Here is a 12,618-nt window from a genome sequence, read left to right as displayed (position 1 = left end):
ATTTTAAAGTTGATTAGTTCAATGAATTGATGAATATAAATCCAGGTTATCTGCAAGAATGGTAATGTCAACATTTTTAATGCTGTCTATTGGTAATAAAGTTACAGCTACTGCTAATACCTGTGGATTATTGTCTTCATTAATGATACAGGGAATACTGTTAAGATTCCTTCGTAGACCCTCCTTCCAGCTGACCCAATAGCAGCTTCTCTTTTTCAGTGATCTTGCCTTCCACCCTTGCTCAGCCCCTACTCAGTGCCTTACCTTGTCTTGTCCTTCTATAGTTGAAGTTTCATGTATCTCAGCATATTTTAGTTTTTTCTTTTTACATTTTGAAATATATTCCTAAAAGTTCAAAATGCAAAAACCCATGGCTTAGTGAATTATGAATTATGCTTACTCCCCAGATCAAGAAAGAAAATCATTTCTGGTACCCCAGAAGCCTCCTTTTGTGCCCCTCCCCGTTGTACAGTTAAAACCATCTTCCTCCCCTTAAGTGTAACCACTTACCTGACTTTCATGTGGAACGCTTCTTTTTTTTTTTTTTTTCTTCTTTAGCATTTTACTATAAAAGCATGCATCCCTAAACATAGCTTAGTTTACTCTTTTTTCTCCTGGGATACTGCCAGCCACAGCGTAACCCATAATTAAATCTTACTCTGCTGCCCCTGCTTCTTCACCTGGGTTATTGAAGGTAGTGGGAGAAGAACCCCACTGGTGATGCCCCCAGATCCTGCTGAGTCTGTGATAGTTAACAACCTTATCATACTTTGTTCCTCCCAGGCCCTGCAATGTCTTTGGACACTGCTACCTTCTGTGTTTTCAGCTGAGGTTTCATCTATTGGACAGTCTTGTGTTTCTGAGAACTAGGTCCCACTGAGGTTGCTGGGACCCAATGTGCTCCCATACCCTGGAGGCTGACGCATTTCTAGAGAATCCTGGGCTTTGGTTCCTCTTCAGCCTCCTTTCCTTTTCTTTTCCCCTCTTCCTTACCCATGTCCTGCAAAATGAGGTGCTTTTGACCAGTTAGGGTCAATAGAGCCACAAAAAGAAATGTATCACCTTTCTCAGTTACTGATGTATTTAAAATGAGTTGTCACCAATATTTGTTCATAAATGTATTAAAGGTATCCAGAATATTAAAAAAAAATTTAAACTACTGTAAACATTAAAAACACCCAGTTTTTATAATCCATTACTGACCGTGTTGGAATATTGTTCAGGCTGATCTCTACCTGAGCTGGTTATTGCAGTGTTGTTTTGTTTCTTCTGTCCGTGGTTGTCTTTGACTGCATGCTGGTTATTGCACATAGAGAATTATGTATGGGGATTCCCCTAGGGATGGGATGCATGCCATCTCCTCCGCAAAGCCCTTAGGTTTATTTCTGTCAGACATTTGGGGCCTCTGCTGGTTAGGTATGATCACAGAGTTCAAGGCTTGAGGTTCCCTGGCTTACACAGACTGGAAGAACCTGCTATGGGCAATCTAAGACCATCACATTTCCCCCTCCTTTTTATTTCTACTGCTCTGTTCAGGACTCAGGAGTTTTCTTTTTTTCTTTTCTTTTCTTTTTCTTTTTCTTTTTTTTGAGACAGAGTCTCGCTCTATCACCCAGGCTGGAGTACAGTGGCGCGATCTTGGCTCACCGCAACCTCCGCCTCCTGGGTTCAAGCGATTCTCATGCCACAGCCTCTCGAGTAGCTGGGATTACAAGTGTGCACCACCACGGTTGGCTAATTTTTGTGTTTTTAGTAGAGACAAGGTTTCACCATGTTGGCCAGGCTGGTCTGGAACTCCTGACCTCAGGTGATCCGCCTGTCTCAGCTTCCAAAAGTGCTGGGATTACAGGCACGAACGAGCCACTGTGCCCAGCCGGGAGTTCTCTTTATGGTTCCCTGCGGTTAGGAAGATAGGCTTTAACATGAAGTAACGGGAAGAGTGCAGTGCAGTAGAAAGAACAGTGGAGGGTGATTCCAGGTAAACCCTAAAATTGTAGTATGAAAATGCCCCCTAGGGCAGCCTGGGCCAGCTAATACTAATAATTAACTAGAAATTATAACATGTATTCTTAACTCTCTAGATAACATCTTTACCCTCAGTGATCTCAAAACGTTAAGCAATCGACACTCTCCTAAATTATTTTAAGATGGTCTTGCTCTGTCACCCAGGCTGGAGTGCAGTGTGGCACGATCACAGCTCACTGCAGCCTTGACCTCCCAGACTCAAGTGATCCTCCCACCTCAGCCTCCTGAGTAGCTGGGACCACAGGTGTATAATACCATGCCTGGTTAATTTTTTAAGATTTTATAGACTGGGTTTCTCTATGTTGCCCAGGCTGGTTTCGGACTTACGGCCCTAAGCAATCCTCTTGCCTCGGCTCACAAAGTCTTGGGATTACAGGCGTTAACCACCACACCTGGCCTATTTTTCATATGTATTTTAGTTCTACCTTTTTTTTTTTTTTTGAGGTGGAGTCTCGCTCTCTCACCCAGGCTGGAGTGCAGTGGCAGGATCTCGGCTCACTGCAAGCTCCGCCTCCTGAGTTCACACTATTCTCCTCCCTCAGCCTCCGAGTAGCTGGGACTACAGGCACCCGCCACCACGCCCGGTTAATTTTTTGTATTTTTAGTAGAGACGGGGTTTCACCTGGTCTCGATCTCCTGACCTCGTGATCCACCCGCCTCGGCCTCCCAAGGTGCTGGGATTACAAGCGTGAGCCACCGCGCCCGGCCTAGTTCTACCTTTTTTAAAAAAGAAACTTACACACTATCTTATATAGGAATCCTGATTTCAGTTTACCCACCTCCTTTGTTTATCATTCTTTGCATTCTAGACCTTTCATCTGGAAGAGTTTTAAAATATTGAATTAGAGCTTATAAAATTCTTTTAGTAAGGGTCTGTGGGTGAAAGATTCTTTTCACATATTATTGTCTGAAAGTGTCTATTTTGTCCTTCGAAATTCGTTTTCTCTAAGCATGGGTGGTTACTTTCACTCATTGAAGATATCATTGAAGAAGATAGCATTCTGTTGCCTTGGGGCATCCGTTGTTGCTGTCGAAAAGTTGGTTGCAGTCTAGTTCTTGTTTCTATAAGAGGCCTGTTTCATTTTGTCTAATTTTAAGACCTCTTTGGTTTTGGTATCTTGCAGTGTCAGTGTGACCAATTTTGGTTTGATTTCTTTTTAAATTTTGATTCTTTGAAAATCTTTCTGGTTTTCTAGTAGGAAAGCCTGCTAGACAAATTCTTAAAGAGCTGTAACACTTGGTTTGATTTTTAATTGGTTTATTCTTCTCACCTAGGGCATCTGAAAATTTTCCAACTATTAATTCTGAATGCTTTTTCTCTTCTCCCTTTCCTTCTGGAATGCCAGTTAGATATGTGTTAGATTTTCTTACTCTATGTTGCATGTCGCCCAGCTCTTCATTGATTTGTCCTGCATTCTGCATAATTTCTTCAGCTCCACCTTGTATTTTATTCATTCTCTGTTCAGGTGAACCTGATCTGAGGTTAAACCATTTTATAGAGTTTTGACTGTCGATGACCATGATTTCCATTTCTCGGAGTTTGATTTGGTTCTTTATCATTTGATTTTCATTTTCTGGAATCTCTATTCCTCTTAATCTCAACATTTGTTTCTTTAAATATACTTAAAATTTTATTTATGTATTTGCTGTTTCCACTGACTGAGGTGAAAATCTTCATCAGTTTGATTTTGCTGCTGTTTGCTGCCTCGCAGATAGAGTGACTTGTGATGTGACGTGTGTGTGTTTTGACAGAACTCATTCCTTAGGATTGTCACTCGTCCCAGGACCACATCAAACAAAACTCTTGGCTTGGGGTTTTTCTGACTTCATAGGTAGTGTGAATTCATAGTAAAGAAATATTTTTTGAGGGCTAGCTTCTTATGAAGTTGTAATGGAGATTTCCTTTTGGTTTTTTATTTTTACCCCTAGGTCCCAAAATTTAAGTATAAGGCAGATAATTTTCTCTTACCATTTCCTGTGGAGAGCAGATTCATTCTGATAATCTTCTAACCCAAAGAATTCTAGTTTCAGAGAAAATGTGGTGTATATACACAATGGAATACTATTCAGCCTTAAATGGAAAGGATACTCTATCATGTATGATCACATGGATGAATCTGGAGGACATTGTGCTATGTGAAACAAGCCAGGCTCAGAAAGACAAATACTGGGCCGGGCGCAGTGGCTCATGCCTGTAATCCCAGCACTTTGGGAGGCCAAGGCGGGCAGATCACCTGAGGTCGGGAGTTCGAGACCAGCCTGACCAACATGGAGAAACCCCGTCTCTACCAAAAGTACAAAATTAGCCAGGCGTGGTGGCACATGCCTGTAATCCCAGCTACTCGGGAAGCCGAGGCAGGGGAATTGCTTGAACCTGGGAGGCGGAGGTTGCAGTGAGCCCAGACAGTGCCATTGCACTCCAGCCTGGGGGGCAAGAGTGAAACTCTGTCTCAAAAAAAAAAAAAAGAAAGACAAATACTGCATGATCTCATTGATACTATATATAGAACTAAAAAAGCCAAACACATACAAATAGAGAAGAAAATGGTGGTTACCGGAACCCAGGGAGTAGGGGTGGTGGATGGCAGAAGCGATGAGGAATTGGGAGGTGATGGTCAAAGAGTTCAAAGCTTTGGTTCGACAGGACGAATAAGTTTTGGAGATTTATTGCACAGCATGGTGACTACAGTTAATAATGCATTGTGCATTTTGAAATAGCTAAAATAACAGATTTTAAATGTTCTCACCACAAAAAATGGATATATTAGCTTGATTTAATCATTCCATGATGTAGACATATCAAACATGATATTGTACCCATAAATATATGCAAATATTATTTGTCTTTTTTTTTTTTTTTTTTTTTTTGGAGACGGAGTCTCACCTTGTTTTGCAGGCTGGAGTGCAATGACATGATCTCGGCTCACTGCAACCTCCGCCTCCCGGGTTCAAGCAGTTTTCCTGCCTCAGCTTCCTGAGTAGCTGCGATTACAGGCACTCACCACCACGCCTGACTAATTTTTGTATTTTTAGTAGAGATGGGGTTTCACCATGCTGGCCAGACTGGTCTTGAACTCCTGACCTCAGGTGATCCACCTGCCTCAGCCTCACAAAGTGCTGGGATTATAGGTGTGAGCCACCATGCTGGACTGTTTGTCAATTAAAAAAGAAACTTTATTTCCTGGTGGGAGTCCCCTGTTAGACTCCTCACCTTTTATGAACCTTAGCTGTTGTGTCTGATCCCATAAGCCCTTTGAGATATGGAAAAACAGAGTTCAAGTCGATCATAGTGTTCCCCTAACACTCCCAGAGGGAAACTCTGTTGTGCTTACTACATGGCTTATTGCCTTCACATGGTATTGGGCTTCTGATAATTCTTATTTTCTTGACAGTGCATTTAGAAATATTTAAAAATATTTTTATCTTACCAGTATCTTCATTGTCTTCAGCTGGGGTGAGTTCAGTGGGTTTTGGCCCAGGTATTAATCTGCATTACTGTTTCCCCAACTATGCTTCAAGAATGCAGGAACTCTGTTCTTTTAGTTAACTGCTGTATCCTTCATGCCTGAAACCGTGTCCAGTATGTTTATTGTTTGTCTAATGAGTGATTGGCTGTACTCTGCTGTGACGTACTCTTTTGCATTTTTAAGGAAATTATAGCAATGAAATAGTCAAATTCTAGCCTGGGCAACACAGTGAGACCTTGTCTATAAAAAAAAAAAAAAAGGGGGGGTGCCGGGCGTGGTGGCTCACACCTGTAATCCCAGCACTTTGGGAGGCCGAGGCAGGTGGACCACTTGAGGACTGGAGTTTGAGACCAGCTTGGCCAACGTGGTGAAACCACATCTCTACTAAAAATACAAAAACTTAGCCAGGCATGATGTTGGGTGCCTGTAATCCCAGCTACTTGGGAGGTTGAGGCAAGAGAATCGCATGACCCCAGGGGGGGCGGAGGTTGCAGTGGGCCGAGATCACACCATTGCACTCCAGCCTGGGCAACAAGAGTGAAACTCCATCTCAAAAAAAAAAAAAAAGGCCAGGCATGGTGGCTCAGACCTGTAATCCCAGCACTTTGGGAGGCCGAGGCAGATGGATCACCTGAGGTCAGGAGTTCGAGACCAGCCTGGCCAACATGGTGAAACCCCGTCTCTACTAAAAATACAAAAATTAGTCAGGTGTGGTGGCGTGTGCCTGTAACCCCAGCTGCTTGGGAGGCTGGGGCAGGAGAATCACTTGAACCCAGGAAGCAGAGGTTGCAGTGAGCCGAGATCACGCCATTGCACTCCAGCCTGGGCAACATGAGCAAAACTCCATCTCTAAATAAATAAATAAATAAATAAATAAATAAAATGTACACCTGTCGTCCCAGCTACTCCTGGAGGCTGAGGTGGGAGGATTGTTTAAGCCCAGGAGGTTGAAGCTGCAGTGAGCTATGATTGTGCCACTGCACCCCAGTCTGGTGACAGAACAAGACCCTGTCTCAGGAAAAAAAAAAAAAATTGTCAAAGATCTATGCGAAGATTTGTACTGCAAAGATAATTATTATTGCTTATAAAGGCCCTCAAACACTACCAGTTTAAATAAGTGTTCATTAATGTGGGTGTGGTTAGGCATATTATGGTAATTATATATAGTCATAAGTAATTTTTAGAAGAATAATGATGTGAAAAGATATTATTTGTTAGAAAAAACTGTAGGTTTCAGTATTAATTGTGGTTACGTGGGTTTATTAACGAATTGTTTTGTTTTCCAGTAAATAACAGAATATGTATAGTGGAAGTCATCTTTTCTAACACATTTTCCCCATAATTGCTTTAAGTTGAGGATCTTTACGAGATGTTTCTCAAACTTTAAGACATATTAGTTCACTTTGAAATGTAAATGTTCATTTATTGTCAGTATTTTGATGTATGTATAAAGCCTTTTCTTTTTGAATACCGTGTAAAATATAGGCTATGATTTGTAGGTTTTATTTAATTAAAATAGCATAGGAACTTAAAATACTTATGAAGAAATCTGAGTGCAGTATCATTCTAGAGTTTTTAAGTTTTCATCCCTATATTTTCCAACTGTTTGGCCTACACCTGTTTTTGTTTTTATTTTTTTCCAGCTTTAGTGAGGTAGACTTGGCAACTGAAACTTTGATCTGAAGGTGCTAAAGTGATGATACATGTGTCTTGTGAAATGATGACCACAATCGTGAGTCTGCATGTGTCATCTCAGCGCGCTGTGTGTTAGATCTCCAGATCAAAGTTTGTGCCCTTGGACAAATGCCTACACCTGTTTTGAGAGCAAATTTTCATGACTTGCTGTCAGTTTTTGCCAAAGCATTTATCTTCTATAAACAATAGCCTTTTCATTTGACATTCGTGTCTCCCTGGTTTGTGTAAGTTTTAAGTTTTGTAACACATCAGAGAGTATGAACAGCCGATTCTTGGGAAGTGTGTGGCCTCACTAGTGTGTGCTGAAGAGCACAGTATGTAGTAGAGTAGCTTATACTCCCTGAGTGCCCAGGAGGCCGTAGTTTTTCATCCGTGTATTTTGCAGAGGCTCGGAGAGTTAATACAGTGTGCTGTTTAGAGTGTGTTTAAGAGAGTGTTAAGGGAGTATAATTACACATTATTTTGTAAAACTAATGTGTAAAAATTTTACGTGACATGTTTTTAGTTATACCACATGTATAAAGATTCGTAATCATTACAATTCAGGCTCAGGATATAAGAAATACTGTTATCCAACGTTTCTTTTACTTTCTCCCTTTCTCTCCAGGTGGGTCCTATGTGTATGAACTCAGCGCAGTCCTCATACACAGAGGAGTGAGTGCTTATTCCGGCCACTACATCGCCCACGTGAAAGATCCACAGTCTGGTGAATGGTATAAGTTTAATGATGAAGACATAGAAAAGATGGAGGGGAAGAAATTACAACTAGGGATTGAGGAAGATCTAGGTAAAACCTTTAAGTTGTGAGTGCCCTTTTAAAATATAAATTTATTTTACTAGAAATATTTGTGATAAATTAATATGGCTCAAGATTGTTATGTTATAGACTATCAAGGATATTTGCATTTCTTAAACACGTGTAAAATCACTGAACATCTTGTATTAGCAATGCTTGTTTTTCAGTTTTGTGTTCTTTTCGAGTCTGGGTCTTACCCTGTTGCCCAGGCTGGAATGCAGTGGTACAGTCATGGCTGACTGCAGCCTAAATCTGCTAGGCTCAAGTGATCTTCCCGCCTCAGCCTTCCCTTCCTAGTAGCTGTGCCTACAGATAGGTGCCACCACACCTGGCAAAATTTTTTTTGTCAGGTAAAAATTTTATCAGAATTGTTTTCAGTAAGACAGAGTCTTACTCTGTCACTAAGGCTGAAGTGCAGTAACACCATCTTGGCTCACTGCAACCTCTGCCTCCTGGGTTCAAGCAGTTCTCGTGCCTCAGCCTCCTGAGTAGCTGGGATTACAGGTATGTGCCACAATGCTCAGCTAATTCTTCCGTTTCCTTGTCCTTTTCCTTCTCTTTCCTTTTTTTTTTTTTTCCCCCGCTCTTGTTGCCTTCTCGTCCAGGCTGGAGTGCAATGGCGAGATTTTGGCTCACTGTAAACTCTACCTTTCGAGTTCAAGTGATTCTCCTGCCTCACCCTCCCAAGTAGCTGGGATTACAGGCATGTGTCACCACGCCTGGCTAATTTTGTACTTTTATTAGAGACAAGGTTTCACAGTGTTGATCAGACTGGTCTCGAACTCCTGACCTCAGGTGATCCACCTGCCTTGGCCCCCCCAAGGTGCTGGGATTACAGGCGTAAGCCACTGCGCCTGGCCTTAATTTTTTCTATTTTTAGTAGAGGCGGTGTTTTACTGTGTTGGCCAGGCTGGTCTTGAGTTCCTGGCCTCCATCTGCCCGCCTTGACCTCCCAAAGTGCTGGGATTACAGGTGTGAACCACCATGCCCGGCCAACCTGGCAAAAATGTTTAAAACAATTTTTTTGTAGAGACGGGGTCTTACCTGGTTGCCCAGGCTAGTCTTGAACTCCTGAGTTTAACAATCCTCCTGCCTTGGCCTCCCAAAGTATTGGGATTACAAGGCATGAGCTACCACGCCCAGCCAGCAATGCTTGCTTTTTAAAATTTTAGTTAGAAAAGTTTACAATTATTTTGTTCCAGAGATGGTTTTCATGATGTCATGTTTTCAGTAAAGCTTGAAGGCAAATGATCAGTTTTTAATTACCAGGTTTATTTAAGTGGGTAGGGGAGGATCATGGGTATTAAGTTAATGATGATAAATAGTAGATTTAATGTAGTAGGATTTGTAATTATTTTCCTTGGGTCAGGAAATTTATTTTGGGGAACTAACTCTAGCAGGTAAACTTTGTTTCTCCTTCCTTTAAGTTATGTTACTCAAATCCTTGAGCAGTGCTTCTGTGGAGAATGATTTGGTTGCTACTGTGTAGTAGTGAGGTCTGCCATAAAGAGTACTTCTTGAAACAGTATCCTAGTATGTACTTTCATCACCTCAGTTGTCTTGGGCATAAGTACCCATTTATTTTCTAAAGGAATGGACAGTTTTTCTAGTTGGAGCCATCTCCTGAGCTCCATCTCCTGAGCTGTTTATCACTTTCTTCCCATTGTCTGTCAGACAGGTATAGGCGATTGTCCAAGGACACAGACTTTGTTTTGGAAATCTAACACACAGCACAGTGAGATGACACATGCAGACTCACAATTGTGGTCATCATTTCACAAGAAAGTGCTAAACAGCTTTGGATGAGGTTCAGACTATGGTATCTGAATCGGAGAAAAGAAATGGGAGTAAGTGTGTGTCTCCTGCCACTGTTCTTTCTTAATAGGTCAGAGACATTTATTCAAGGTGTCCGGTAGGCAGGAGCATAGCAGTTGAGATTTGCTTTCGAGACATACGCATCATCTCTACAGATAATCGTTTGTTAACTCCATTCATGTAGCTTGGAGAAGTCATTCTTTCACTTTTAAATTTTATTTTCTTTCCTTTTATTTATATATTTTTTTGAGACAGTGTCTTGCTCTGTTGCCCAGGCTGGAGTACAGTGGCATGAACATGGCTCACTGCAGCCTCGAACTCCTGGACTCAAATAATCCTCCTGCCTCAGCTTCCCAAGTAACCGAGACCACAGGTGTGATCCACCACACCTGGCTAATTTTGTAATTTGTTATAGAGGCAGTCTCCCTGGGTTGCCCAGGTTGCTTTTGAATTCCTGCCCTCAGACGATCCTCCCACTTCAGCCTCGCAAAAGTGTTGGCATTACAGGCATGAGCTTCTGTGCCCAACCTGTTTTCTACATTTAAATAACATTTCCGTGTTTATAGAATTTCAGCAATCTCGCTCCCATTTTACCTAAGTAAAACTCAAATTCTTGACATTTGCTTATACAGTATATGTTTTCATTATGACCTTCTTACTAGGAACAAAATTGAGGTAGCACATTAACTGGGTTGAGCTAGGTGGCTTACATCTATAATCCCAGCACTTTAGGAGGCTGACGTAGGAGGATGCTTGAGCCCAGGAGATCAAGGCTTCAGTGAGCCATGATTGCACCACTGCACTCCAGCCTGGGCTATGGAGTGAGACCTTGTCTGACAAAAAGGGAAAAAAAAAAAAAAAAGAACTTTAAATTGTGAAAAATTATGTCTTGGTTTTATTTGAGTGTTTTTTACTGGGTTTTTAAAAAATCTATCTACATTCTAGGATTAAAAGCATTGTTAAGGCTGTCTTATATATGGGTAGTCCTAAATTTTAAAACAGTTCAAGAAAACACTTAACACCCATTGGTATCTCATTCCAATGTTTTCATAACTCATTATTTTATGCAGCATATATTTTAGCTTTCATCTTTTAAATCAAAAATAGAAAATATTTTTAAATTTCATTAGACATTCATTATTGTGTTGTATCCTGAAGTTTTATGAATCATTTTATATTCCATCTTATACAAAATCATTAACATCTTAAATCTTGGGTACTCTCTTTTTTTTTTTTTTTTGAGACAGAGTCTCCCTCTGTCGGCCAGGCTGGAGTGCAGTGGCGTGATCTCGGCTCACTACAACCTCCACCTCCCGGGTTCAAACGATTCTCCTGCTTCAGCCTCCTGAGTAACTAGGATTACAGGCATGTGCCACCACGCTTGACCAATTTTTTGTATTTTTAGTAGAGACGGGGTTTTACCATGTTGGCCAGGCTGGTTTCAAGCTCCTGACCTCAAGTGATCCGCCCGCCTCGGCCTCCCAAAGCACTAGGATTACAGGCGTGAGCCACCGCGCCCAGCCTTGGGTACTCTAAATTAGGAATGGATGACTAACCTCCTCTTACCTGTACATGTTCCTGGTATTTTAATTCTCTGTGACAGTACAGTGATCTTCCAACCTTTTTTGTTCAGGTGTTCTCTGTAAGAATGTTTAATATCCAAGCATAGGTGCAAGGGAAAACAAAAAAAGTTGAACAACTTATTTTTTCTTTGCACATTTTAAAATCTAACAAATTTCATCATAAATTTTAAGTAGCTCCAAATGCTATAATTTATGACATAATAAATACTGAAACTTAAATTGTGACATCAGTATTTTAAGAATGTCCAGATGACATTAAATACTATAGAGGTTTTATATCCACCAGCATCCTTTTCAAGGATAACCGAACAGGTCTTGTTTTATACTAGGCATTTTTAACAATTCTGTTTTCTTCTGTACTACTATTTCCATTATTTTTACCCTACTGAATTTTATTCTAATGGAATATAGTAAGTTTTTTGTGACTATAAAGCTCTAAATAGTTAAAAAGTACTTCTGGATAGAGTGCTGTTTTTAAAATTATGAATATTACTACATAATAAAACTCATAAAAGTATGTTATAAATTTTATTAAACAGTAAAATTTTACTGTAAATGTACTTTTTTTGTAAATATATCTCAGTGTGATAGATGAGACCTTTTTCTGTCACTGGCTGAGAGGTTATATCTTTCTTTTGTGACATGGGAGTCAACTGATTGTGAAAAGAGAGGTAGAAACCATCATGGGACCTCAGTGTTGAGGCAGATCCATTTTAGAAAAGCACGTGGTGAATTGAGGATCTAGTAACTGGATTTCCTTAGAACTGCCCATAACCTCTTTTTTTCTTTTTGAGACGGAGTCTCACTCTGTCGCCCAGGCTGGAGTGCAGTGGGGCTATCTTGGCCCACTACAATCTCCGCCTCCTGGGTTCAAGCAGTTCTCTTGCCTAAGCCTCCCAAGTAGCTGGGATTACAGGTGCACGTTACCATGCCTGGCTAATTATTTGTATTTTTAATAGAGATGGGGTTTCACCATGTTGGCCAGGCTGGTTTCGAGTTCTTGATCTCAAATGATCCACCGCCATAATCTCTTACCTCTCGGAAAGTTACCTGGAGCACTGAAACCCAATTTGAAAATCGTTTTCATGTGCTGTAGTTGCCATCTGAAACACTTCATGTTTTCCACTTGCTGTTTACTTCATAGAGATTAGTGGCTAATGTTTCTGGTTGTTAGCATTTCATTCCTTTTGTTTTTTTCTTTTTTGAGACTGAGTCTCACTGTCACCCAGGCTGCAGT

General features: G+C 40.9%; 1 protein-coding gene and 1 pseudogene across 8 annotated transcripts in view; one reads left to right on the top strand and one right to left on the bottom strand.

Annotated features, from left to right (window-relative positions):
* USP48 (ubiquitin specific peptidase 48) overlaps positions 1–12,618 on the top strand; it is a 108,006-nt gene that overhangs the window by 41,679 nt on the left and 53,709 nt on the right. For all 8 annotated transcript variants that reach the window (XR_009214773.1, XR_009214772.1, XM_032759221.2 and 5 more), the window contains one exon: positions 7,795–7,974. Coding sequence is in view for 6 of the 8 variants with exons in the window: in XM_032759221.2 (XP_032615112.1) it covers positions 7,795–7,974 (180 nt within the window). In the remaining 2 variants the exon portion in view is untranslated. The remainder of the gene's footprint in view (positions 1–7,794; positions 7,975–12,618) is intronic.
* On the bottom strand, positions 3,209–3,264 carry LOC116813978 (U7 small nuclear RNA; annotated as a pseudogene).

This window comes from Hylobates moloch, unplaced genomic scaffold (assembly GCF_009828535.3).
Source record: "Hylobates moloch isolate HMO894 unplaced genomic scaffold, HMol_V3 SCAFFOLD_9, whole genome shotgun sequence".
Lineage (NCBI taxonomy): Eukaryota > Metazoa > Chordata > Mammalia > Primates > Hylobatidae > Hylobates > Hylobates moloch.
The sequence above is the reverse complement of the archived record's forward strand: the minus strand, read 5'-3'. Positions and strand labels throughout refer to the sequence as shown.